General features: G+C 41.0%; 1 protein-coding gene across 1 annotated transcript in view; it reads right to left on the reverse strand.

The window, feature by feature from the left end:
• The window catches only part of WDFY3 (WD repeat and FYVE domain containing 3), a 122,647-nt gene extending 109,836 nt beyond the window's left edge, over positions 1–12,811 (reverse strand). Inside the window, exons 1-2 of the mRNA XM_010295132.1 lie at positions 12,632–12,811; positions 6,896–7,019 (exon numbers count right to left, since the gene is read on the reverse strand). Coding sequence (XP_010293434.1) covers positions 6,896–7,019; positions 12,632–12,811 — 304 coding nt within the window. The remainder of the gene's footprint in view (positions 1–6,895; positions 7,020–12,631) is intronic.
• Positions 12,812–13,042: the final 231 nt, after the last annotated feature.

A 13,042-nucleotide genomic window follows, 5' to 3' on the forward strand; every position in this document is an offset into this window, starting at 1 on the left:
ATAATATGTAAGCATACATATCTAGACAATGGTGCAAGCATGTACACCTAAGTATGACCACAATTATGTGATTATGCTGTTAGTACACAGTAGTCAGATTTTTCAGCATGAATTCAGTATATATAGGATAGAGGCTTGGTAGAATAAAACATATGAAATGACTTCTGATGTAAGAGATGATAGGGGTGCTTTGTGTCCTGGACTTCAGACGAGCAGCAGATGGAAAGCAATGGGATTAGATCCATTCAGATTGCTACCAAAGAGCAGCACTGTATTACAACCATTATTGTCTATAACTATCGCATTAAGGACAAATTCAGTACATGAAGCTTTTAGTTAGTTGTTCTAGTACCATAAACAGCATATAATAGTGTCATCAGACTTTTGTATAGCTTATTCTTATCCTAGAGCGGAATATTAGTGAAAAAATATCTATGCATATGCCAAAGGGGGTGGGAGTGAATGGAAGGTATAGGTGGGTGTGGCAGGGGGAGCAAGCTGAAGTCAGGGACCCCTTCTCTAATTGAGCCTTCAAGAAGTGTCTACTGCTTCTTGCGGGGAATGCCTGGACAGATGGTCAGATGCCTAGAGGTAAAGAATATGAATCATTCCAATTGCCCAAACAGTAAGAGAGAAGTATCAACCCGAACAAAAATGGGATGGCAAAAAGTCTTCCTTCAATCATGAGGAACAGTGCAGTGCTGTTGTCACAAGCTGCAGATATGAAGCAGCTGCTGCCTTTGCGGTGTGCAGAAATGGCGGGCTGCTCATCCAAAGATAAACGACTCAACTGTGCCAGCACTTGGCCTCACTAACCCAGCCGATAAAAGAACGGGCTTTCTAGGATCTCTTGGAAAGGCACTATATTGCACTACACTTGCCTTGCATAAGATCTGGTAAAGAGCATAAAAAATAAATAGAAGGTTAACCAAAAGTAACAGGATATAGCAGTCACTGATCAGAACTGAATCCTGATGAGTAGCTGATAGGACACTGCTTCCCTTTCAGAGCAATTTCAATAAATTCAAAAACAGAATCACCTCTGTAAAGCAAAGTCACTCACAGGACAAGAAAAACATATATATAATATGAAAAAAACATGACGTGTAGTCACAACATGTGAGATCGTTTCCAACATACTCTCTTCTCAACAGAAGAAAAGTTAACTAACATACCAAAAAAGTCTGAAAGCAGCCCCTAAGTCCACTTATTTTAGTGAGAAAGATCCTCATGTCTCCAAAGAGAAGCAGACACTACAAGTAACACTACCAGGAAAACTTCAGACTTCATTACGGGAGGAGCCCGAAAGGCTGCTTATTTGTAGAAGAGAAGAAGCTTCCTTTAACTACCATCAATAACTTACCCAAATGTGAGATGCACTTGAACAAATAACACTAACTCTTATGTAAGACAAACATAAAATTAGTGCTGCTGAAGTAGGTAAACTGCAATAAAAATGAACAATAAAAGAGTTTGCAGATCAGCAGAATTTTTAAAAGAATGAAATAAGGGTAGGCATTGTCAGAGACCAAATACAAACCACTGATGTGGTTTTCTGCAATGGTTAAACATGATGATGATGAGTGCTTATCAATTTGGTCTCCCAAAGCAGTTTGAAGCCGAGATAATGACAGCCTTTCAGCAGATCTGTTAGAGAAATGCCGAAAGAGATTAAAGGCATTTCACTGGTGAAACAATTGGAGTAAACAAGTGAAATTAAGAAGAAGAAAAAGAAAGGGAATGGGGAAGAAAAAAAAAAACCCCAAACGACCACCCCCCAAAACCAAGAAAAAAAATCCAAAACAACCCAAAAACCCAAACCACCACAACATTCAGAGGATATTAACAGTAACTGAAAAAGTTGTTTCTGGAGGTAGGAGGGGTTAGCTGAACAGTCTAGAGGTATGGGAAGAATAAATTTAGCATTAAATAGTAAATACTGAGACAAATACATACAGAAAATGTTGCAATTATGGAATGAAACGTTGACTGATATCAACAAAGCAAGACACAGCTAAATTAAATTTAAAAGGTGCATAAAACAGTGATGTACACAGACTACCAGACATGAAATCATTAAAAAAAAACAAAAAACAAAAAACAAAAAAACCCCAAAACTTTTGAAATTGAGTTTGAAAGGCAGTTAAAATGTTCCAGCCCTGTGATGAACCGTTTTGCTTTCTCATTCTTCAATTTTCTACCCGTCTGCATGGGTTTCACAGATTGTCTGCACAACCACTTACTCATATTCTGACTTGGGAAGGACCTTCCAGATTGTAGGACTGCCCATCACTAAGTGTTAACCAAGTGTGTATATACATCCTAATGCATTAAATAACGGGAGCTGTCAGTATGTCATTTGGTGCGTTTGAGATGCAGACAACATAAGCCTGAATTAGAAACCAATTTTAGTAAACATGCAATAACCACTACAAGGTACCAAATCACAGATTTGCACACCCTCAATTGCTGAAATATGAGAAGCTTTTAAGAGTGAGAGAGGTGTACTCTGTATTTGCCCTGTTTCTTGTTTTCTGTTTGTTAGTGACCAGAGTCAGGAACCCACCGCTTGGTTACACGGGCTCACAGTTTGATCCTGAGAGAACAACTTTATGTACTTACCTTTAAGTTTTCAATGTGAAAGTATTCAGTAGTTGTGATTTTTAATGGACAAGGTACAGGTACTCACTAAAATGACAAACCAAAAGGTCCCAGGCTATTCAGCTCATGGCACCTGTGGCACAGAGGAAGAATCTCTCCTGCCTACCTGCAGACCAGCCATCTCCACACAGAGGACTTCAGGGACCACACTCCACCGTGCATCAGCCCAGCTAGTCACCTTGAAATGGCACACAAATCCCACTGTCCATACCAGAGGGATTGCCTGAACCAGCCTTCCCTGCCGTATGCTTATCTTAAGATGATATACCAAACACTCTAGGACATGCTGTTGAAATATTTACAAAATTACAGAGGAACAGACTGCATCCAGGGTATGTCTTTTGAAAAATACATGAAATAAAAGTGTTGCATCCCCTCCAGCATCAATAGCCAAAGTAGCCATTAGTAGCCACATTTATTATACCAAGATTCCAGCTGTCCTTGCCGCTTTTGTAAGAAGCCTATCTTCTTCAGCCCTGAGCCAGATGCACTTGCTCCCAAAAGAAAGGTTCGTTTCGGAACTGAGACTACGCTAGAAATAGATGTTTGAGCATGTATTTTAGCATAGTAGTACCACAACTTGTTGATACGTTCAGGCATGAAATTCGATTTATTTGTGGAAAATTTGGCATATAAAAATCTCAAATCTTTATCTCAACCATGACCCCCCATCTTCTAAAACAGACTAGATACCCCAGGGCAAGGTAAACCATGCACTAATCCTCATAGATACGGTTACTGCTGTCACCTGCAAATTATCACTGTTGTACAGCAAAGACTTAAACGTACAAGATAATTTAACTCAATTTTAAATGCTTCATTTTTCTTACTCCAAGGTTACATCCATACGAGGGAAACAAGACAGCCGAGACTGTAGTTGAACACAACTACAATGTCAATGTTCAGAAACTACTTAAGATAGGGTGCTGGCACTGTTACTATTGAATCACAAAATGCCGTTCTGAGAAAACTACTACAGTCTGCCAAGAATAACTGAGCTATGCCTCCACGATGGCAGGCATTACTCACATAGCTATTAGCATAAATATTCAAAGACCTGATGAAAAAACCTGCCTTGTGCTCCATTATGAGATGGAGGCGAAAAACAAACAAATACACAAACAAAGAAAAACACCCAACACACCAACAGGTAAGATTTAATCATACCACATTCCCAACTGTAAAATACTGCCAACGCATTTATCTCTTTATAGATAGAAAGCAAGTTCTTATAAATTTCTTCCCTTTCGTTAACTATCTGAAGTTGACTTTTGATAATGTTTGTATGGAAAGCTTGTCTCTCAAACAAGGTCAACAGTTTTGTTGACTTAAACAGAGACTTCACACTGTCAGGAATTTGCAGTTGGATATTACCAAAGACATTTCCTGCATATAGTTGTTACAGAAGTTTTTCACTTTTAAAAACATGCTAGGAGATAATTATTTGCTAATAGCTATTAAAGATATGCTGTATCTTTTGGTTTGGTACACAACAAGAATGGAAGTTCAAAAGAAAAAAGGAAGAGCCTTGTATGGCAACAACCCATAGACACAATATTATATTAGCATATTCTAAAAAGCCAAGAATTTTTATTAGTTTTTTCAGTTATTGCAGGAAATGTATTTAACTAGCTCTAAGCAGTTTAACACAGAAGTCTGCAAACTGTAAGTTTTACCAACTTGTTAACTGGTCATTTCTGGAGAGCAAACTGCAACTCCCTAGTTACAATGCAGCTGGACCTATCAGGCCTTCTGACGTGAGGTCTGAAAAGGGTTTACTGACCGAAGTTAATCGCAATCTTGATAACAGAGGAAAATTACTGCTTTCTGTTTTAACAAAAACATTGTTACTCATTACATTAAAGCTTAGAGGGGTACCAAATTGTCTTTTAAGTCACTGTGGTTAAGTTTCCAAGTGGAGTAGAAAACCAGGAAACCCCCAAAAACCACCACCAACAAAATCTACCTCTGACTTCTGTGGTACAGGTGACAACTGGATTATTTTGCAGCAACAAGCAGAGGTATAGCTTAAGTAACAAACACACAAAAATAGCCATTCTTAGCAGAATCCAACTCACTAGCAGGCATAACAGCTGTTCCCCAGAAAAAGAGGTCAAACACCACCATTCTGCCAGCATGGCTGTTGGACATTCATTTCCCCTAAATACTGAAAGAAAAGACATTTTGCGCTTGTTTACCCATAGAGAACAGGTTTTGTCTATGATATCTGTTTAGCCATCTGGAATGTTTCACTGTTAGTCACTCTACTTAAAATGGAAAGAAATTGTAATTGGCACAGTTTTTGACTCCTGACTTCATGCGTAATAATTTGCACAGCCTTTTCCAGCCCGCTATTTCCTTATTTACCACCAAATCCAAACTGAGAAGCCAGCACAGATCTTAAAATTCTCTCATAGACAAAAAACCTGATACTTCTCAGAAGCGCTCCTCTTCAGAAGAGGAAATCAAAGAGGAAAGCTAGTGAAACATGCCTTCTTGGCACTTTGTCCTCAGTTACGCAACTCGCAATATGTGATCAGGTTCTGACATATTCAGGGTTCAACAGAACCAAATCTCACCCTGACATTTAATAAACAGAGCAAAAGAGAGATTGTCATGGTTTCGCCCCAACTGGCAACCAAGCACCACACAGCTACTTGATCACCACCCCCTCCCCAGGTGGGATGGGGAGAAAAGGGGGCGGGGGGAGGCGGGGAGAATATGCGGGTTGAGGTTAATAGGACAGCAAAGGAAGAAGGAGAAATAATAATAATAATAATACCACCAAAACCAAGTGATGCACAATGCAATAATTGCTCACCACCCAGTGATTGATAGCCCGTCCCCAAGCAGCAATATCCACCTCCCCAGGCAACTCCAGGTGTATATACTGAGCATGACTTTGTATGGGAGGGAGTATCCTTTTGGGCAGTCTGGGTCAGCTGTCCTGGTTGTGCCCCCTTCCAGCTTCTTGTGCACCTCCCCGCTGGCAGAGCATAGGAAGCTGAAAAGTCCTTGCATTAGTATAAGCACTAAAACTACTTACCAACAATTAAAAACATCAGTGTGTCATCAACATTATCATCACACTAAATCCACAACACAGCACTATACCAGCTATTAGGAAGAAAATTAACTCTATTCCAGACAAAACCACGACAGTGGTCTACTAACATTTTTCTAGGGCTAGTGGTTGTATTGGGTCTGGCTGAGATGGAGTTAATTTTCCCCACAGCAGCCCTCATAGTGCTGTGCTTTGTATTGGTAGCTAGAAGGGTGTTGGTAACACACCAGTGTTTTGGCTACTGCTGGGCAGTGCTCACACAGCATCAAGGCTGTCTCTCCACCATTCCCCCCTCACCAATAGGCTGGGGGTGGGCAAGATCTTGAGAGGGGACACAGCCAGGACAGCTGACCCAAACTGGCCAAAGGGATATTCCATACCTTATAACAGCTTTTACTGCTGAGCAGACAAGATTAAGAAGGAGGGAGTGAGGAGCATTTGTTACTACAACACTTGTCTTCCAGAGCAACTGCTACATGTACTGAAGCCCTACTTTCTGGGAAGTGGCTGGAAATTACCTGGTGATGGGAAGTAGAGAATAAATCTTTTGTTCTCCTTTGCTCCCATGCATGGCCTTTGCTTTTGCTTCATTAAACTGCCTTTATCTTGACCCACGAGGTTTTTTTCCATCTTATTTCCCCCTATAGACCCTGTCCTGCTGAGGAGGGAAGTGATAGAGCAATTTGCTGGGCACCTGGTGTCCAGCCGAGATCAACCCACCACAGCGGTGTTAGTCCTAATGTGGCACTTGCTGTACTTTCACATCTTACTAGCTTCCAGGCCAACAGCTAATTTAAAATGCATGTTTTTGGAATGTTAGCATATCCGAGGGACAAGACACACCACCAACAGGCACCACAGGCAACATACATCAGCTGTCCACATGCATGTTCTTGGTCTGCTTCTAACAGTACATGATGCAACTTAGCTCACCCCTCTCCCTTTGAGGTGTGGTCAAGTCTGTGGAACTCAGCTCTCCCCATAACCCAGGAAAAAAAACTCTAGTCTTCTCTTCTTCTTCTCTCTCAGACCAAAGACAATGCATTTTTGCTGCAAAGACTTCAATTTCTGAACCTGCACAGTTGCTGTGAGTGGCAGCTCATAGTATTCTGACTGATCTAAAATTCATGATGCACACCTCAAAGCCCAAACTTGTGCTCCGTACAATACCTGTGGACTTATTCGATGCTCGCCGTCGAATTTCAGTCACCATCAACCGTGACACTTGAGTAGTAAACTGCAGGAGGTCAGAAAATTTTTCTGTCATTGTACTTGGAGGAGCATTTCCAAACACCTAAAACAAGAGAAAAACAGATGCATCAAAAAGTCATTCAGTTTACAAGGGTCACTATGAACTACCACCTTCCTTCGCAAAGGAGAAGTATTACTATGCAGATTACAAGTTTTTGTTCTCCTGCTGTAGTATTCATCACTGTACTGATTTTCACAGTGCATGCTCTAAGATATATTCATAGTTGGAATTAAGTCATCATTCAAGGAGGTAAGATCTGATGAATGAAGGGGGAAAAGGGAATCACAAGTTTTCTTGCAAGGTGAAAACCCCACAGTGACCCAAAAGACAGGTCACACATAATGGCATAAAGACTAGATACCAGAGCAAATTCCCGAACAGGAGTTCTGTTTTTAAGAGCAGCTCCTTTAGTGTCTGCTGGACCTAAACATCCCACAGGGGTGAACTGCGTGTACAGAACAATGTGTGTAAAATCTTCTAGAAGGGACTAGCAAGTAGAACTGCTCTGTTAAGACTTCCCTCGATAAACTGATGATACCAGGAAGCCTCCCAACGTTGCTGGCATCCCAAAGCCTTACTCTCCTCTCTTGAGATCCTCATGAACATAACAGCAGTAGTTACTAGGGATTATTTTTTTAATAAATTTTCACTTAATTCTAGTAACTTATTCTTTATGCATAAGGATTAATTTGGTTATTAAACCATTTATTGAATCACATTTAACAAGAAGAAATTAGTTAACTCTGTGGTATTGCATTAAGCTATGGAAGATGACATAATCTCAAAATGGATTAGTTAGTTGCTGAGGTAATTTACTTTCCATTCAAGACAGCACACAAAAAGGACTCTGCATCCACACTTCTGATGTAAACCTTGCGCTAAAATGGTCACAGTAAAACCATGATATTCATTACCAAACAAAGCATTCAGTCAGATTTCTGGTATCATCACTTGTGTCCGTGCTGAAAAAAACAGAATAGCTTGCTAAACACCTGAACTGTCTCAACACTTCTCTGCTCATTTACATTTTTCTCCCTGGTGGTTATCTACGTAACCTGCAGGAGTGTCACCGATGAGCCAGGAAGCATAGCAGATCACAGTATTTTTCTAATAAAACTTTAGTTCAACATGTTATATTTGCCTCTTAGAAAGAGGATGTGATCTACAGCAGTACAACTGATTTGGACTCAACAGCTGTTTCACCCTCGTCTCCTTTCCCTGGGTGGCCCAGTTATACTATTGTAGCCGAGTTGCTGACACACTTGACTGAGGTCACTCTTGATTCTAGGAACATCCAGTGAAATCCACAATATTACAGCCAACAGGGATGCAAGATAATTGCAGTACCGACTTACCTTGGAACCTAAATGTTACTGAAGAAAACTTAAAAGGCAGAAGACAGAATTACCTTTGCCTAAGTTTGACTTCTGATTCTCCTTAGTATCAGTTACTCTGGCACATTACAGAACAGCCAAAAATATTTTTCCAGCCTACTTGCATTGCAAAGTCATGATGAAACGGAGCCAGAAATACAACATTGAAATTGAACACTCAAGTTTCCTCACAATAAAAATATTTTTCACCAAAACCATTTCTTATACAGGAAGTTTCAATGACCATTATCAATAAAGAAAGCAAACAGGAGCCCAGATGTTACAGGCAAACAACTGTTATAGGCAGACCAAGAAAAACACCTCTCATTTGGATTACAGAATACACAACATTTCCAGTACAGACAATCTAAGTTTCCCTAAGTTTTTCACAAGGCATCCTTTTGCAGTTGTCTGCATCAGCTCCCAGTTCATCTGAGAGCCTCTAACTTCTACAAGGCTACAAGAAGTTAAGAGGGCCTTGAGTTTTGTGTGTTCACTGGTATAACCTAAGCAAGATTATGTAGACTAGAGCACACATTGGCAGAGCATCTTGTCATCTTTAACTGTTTAAACCTCTTTCATTCAGACCAAGGAAAGAAGAAAAACTAATATTCCTTTTATCTCTCCTGAGCTTGCCTAGAGTTGTCAGCAGATCCCGGGAAATGCAGAGAGCTCAAAGTTGCAGTAAAAGGTTGACTGAGGTGAACTGTTTTTTAATTAGTTGCCCCAAAACAAAATTTGCACTATGTAGAACAAGCAGATGTACTGGATATTGATATACTCCTTGACTAAAGGTAGTAGTAAAAACCAGGAATTGGATATGAAGCATTTTTACCAGTAAATCATCTTTTTAATAAGTAAAAATAAGGCTGTTTCAAGAAAATGTAAACAATGTACCACTTATTCAAAACCAGCCTCTTATTCATTCCATCCATTTTTTTCATATACTGCAAAAGCGTTACTACCATGCCGATAGAGCAATGCTTCCATGAACACATTGAACTCTGAAAGGAGCCTTTTGAGTACTCTTCCAGAGGGCTAATCTTTTGTTAATTATGCACCAATTTAGCTTTTCATTACTATGTGATTCATTGTTTCATAAGCCTCCCTGAAAAACGAGGAAACAGAGATGTCTGTACACAGAAATGGTCTGTAAACCCATTCACTACCAGAACTAGCAAGACAGTTTAAACTACAGCACATTTGAGGCATACTGTACCTATAAACAAAAGTTAAGAATGCTTTAGCTCCTCTGCATTTGCTGATTAATAATCCTCAAAACATCAGAAAGAAAATGGAATTGCATTTCACACAAAACTTCAGATACTTCTGGAGAGGGGAGAGGGGAGAGGGGAGAGGGGAGAGGGGAGAGGGCAGAAGGTGGGGGGGGGAGGGGGGGGCGGGGGGAAAAGGGCAGAGGGCAGAGGGCAGAGGGCAGAGGGGAAAAAAAAAAACACACCAAAACCTCATACATGGTTAAGCAAGACAGCCTCAAAGGAGCTCCTACATACACTGGTTCTTTAGCTGGCTGCCTGTTGCTGGCCACTTGGATGCCTCTGGGAAGCAGACTTACCTTCCTCACTCTAGATCATAGAATCTTTGGGTCGGAAGGGACCTTTAAAGGTCATCTAGTCCAAGCCCCCCTGCAATAAGCAGGGACAGCTTCAACTAAAATCAGGTTGCTCAGAGCCCCATCCAACCTGGCATTGAATGTTTCCAGGGATGGGGCATCTACCACCTCTCTGGGCAACCTGTGCCAGGGTTTCACCACCCTCATTGGGAAAAATTTCTTCCTTGTATCTAGTCGAAATCTACCCTCTTTTAGTTTAAAACCATTACCCCTTGTCCTATCACAACAGGCCCTGCTAAAAAGTCTGCCCCCATCTTTCTCATAACCCCATCTTTTTCATAAGCCCCCTTTAAGTACTGGAAGGCTGCAATAAGGTCTCCCCAGAGCCTTCTCTTCTACAGGCTGAACAAACCCAAATCCCTCAGCCTGTCCTCATAGGAGAGGTGTTGCATCCCTCTGATCATTTTTGTGGCCCTCCTCTGGACCTGCTCCAACAGTTCCATGACTTTCCTGTGCACTGAGGGCTCCAGAGCTGGACGCAGGACTCCAGGTGGGGTCTCACCAGAGCGGAGTAAAGGGGCAGAATCACCTCCCTCGACTTGCAGGCCACGCTGCTTTTGATGCAGCCAAGGATACAGTTGGCCTTCTGGGCTGTGAGCACACATCACCAGCTCCTGTACAGCTTTTCATCCACCAGTAGCCCCGAGTCCTACTTGGGAGGGCTGCTCTCAATCACTTCATTCCACAGCCTGTATTGATACCAGGGGGGTTGCCCCAACCCAGGTGCAAGACCCTGCACTTGGCCTCAGTGAACCTCATAAGGTTCACACGGGCCCATTCCTTTGAGGATGGTGTTGTTAAAACCAAACAAGGAATCAAGAAGGAAGAGGAAGAGAGACAACCAGAGGTAGGATCCAAAAGCAAAACATTTGGCAAGCACAGAAGAATGTGTGTCTTCAGCGCCAAGTTCACCTCAGTAAAGAACAAAACAAAAGACTGTCTAGGACTTAGAGAAGTGAAAAGAGTTCATCTGCAAAATTAGATGGATTCTGTAAAGCACAGAAGAGAGACATGGGGAACCTGAGGGAGGAAAAATCTATGATAAACCAGGGAAAAAAACTGGAATCTAGGAGAAAAGAGTAGCCAAGATATAGTTATACAGATGGAAATCACAGAAGTCATTCATCTTTTCAAGAAATCTAAATGGTACCTGAGACCAGTTAGGCAACAGCTGATTTTGATGGATTAAGAAGAAAACTTGGGGCTACCGATTCATTTTTCAGAATGCTTCAACACACGAGCTGAATGAAGGACAGTAAGAGAAAACAAATGGTGCAAAGACATGATGCAACTAAACTAGGGTCAAGTGGAGGGACCGAGAATTATGACAAAGCCAGCAATGTAAAGAAGAAAAAAAAAAAAAGTGTTGTAAGAAAGAAAAAAGGAAAAGAGAAGATGGAGAAACAACAGAGAAATTAAAACTTAACTGTACTTTTTATGTCTGAAGTCTAACAAAAGTCTAAGGAAAGACTCCTGCACAGAAATGGGACATACATTGCTGCACTTGTTTTTCTTAAACCCAGTTATATCACCAATTGCAATTCCTATAGATACAATGCTACTGTAACTAACTACCACAAGGGCCAGGAAAGAATTTCTTCTCTGCCTGCAGATTACAACGAAGTGCTGAAGCAACTATAGTGGGTACATTCCCTTTTGCAGAAGCATCAGCCATCTGTAACCACCAGAGGGAGATTTCCAAGCATAAATGCATCAAAATAACCTTCACGGGCTCAAGCCAAGATTAAGATTCCACTGTGCTAATTTGTAAAAACAAATTAAGAAAGTCCATAACTAAAGGGCATACAATCCAAGCAGATGAACTGAGCTTACTTCTTCCAGACTCACACAACAGGTTACCAGTAGAACTAGGAATAAGACCTAGGGCAACAGAAGGACATGTAGGGGATCTATCCACTAAAGTATACTACCTAGTAGACTGACATAAGACATCAGGAGGATTTATCCCCTAGTAATTCCAGTGACAGTTGTCACAGTCCTGCCTCCAAACCAAATCTCAGTGTCTGAATACAGAGGAATAGTGAAATACGAATTGCACTGTACAAGTGGCTATTACATCTTCCCTACAGATTGCTTGTTCAAAATCCCCCTTGTCCAAGAAGAGAGATTCGAACTCAGTACTTAGGAAAAGGGCTACAAGGGTAATGAGAATATAGATAATTTGGAGATTAAAATTTTTCAGCTCATATAGCCTAGCAAAGCCAAGTCTGACAGGAGATGTTATGATTGTTATCTCTAAATATGCATCAGTACAATTAATGCAAAGAAGGGAGAAGAGTTATTTAGACTCAAGGACAGTGCTGTCACAAAAACAAGTGGGTATAAATTTGCTTCAGGTAAGTTTAGGCTGGAAATCAGATGACTCTGTAATAACAGCAACCTCTGCAGAAAAGCTCTGTGACAGTCTACATGCAACTGCAGATTGCACTTCAGAAAAAGTGATAATAGAAGGAAATCTCCAACGGCAAGTTTACCCACTAACACAACACTATGCGAGGAAAAGGGGAAAACTGAAAGGATGCTACCAGAAGAAAAGCTTCTGTTGTGCTAGAACTAAAGGTTTTGGGAATATGAAATATGAGCAGTCAATTCACATGAAGAAAACACCTCTTGCAGATTCTCTAGCTTACCCTGTTAAACACTGGCAACATCATGTAAAGTTTTTCTTCTTGTTCTTTCTGGGTCATGTGCCGTGGAGGATGACAGAGCTCTGTGAAGAGGCGACGCAGATGCATCAAGCCCAGTGCATTATCCTGGGGGCTACACTCCTCCTGCCGTGGCCGGCCCATGATCCTCTTCACCATATTCATCTTGACTGACTTCTTGAAACTCCCTTGTATCCTGTTCAGAAAGGAAAATGAACTTACTGAGTACAACAGATTGAGGCATTATTCCATCAAAGCCTTTAAATATATAGCATCCTCTCTCACAATAAGTACCACACTGTAGCTAAGAGCATTAGCTAATTTTATATGCTAGGAATTGATCAGTACATGCCTGGAGAATTTAAAGCCAACAACCTGAAACAGGAAAACATCCGA

Source organism: Phaethon lepturus, unplaced genomic scaffold, assembly GCF_000687285.1.
Source record: "Phaethon lepturus isolate BGI_N335 unplaced genomic scaffold, ASM68728v1 scaffold349, whole genome shotgun sequence".
NCBI classification, from domain to species: Eukaryota; Metazoa; Chordata; class Aves; order Phaethontiformes; family Phaethontidae; genus Phaethon; species Phaethon lepturus.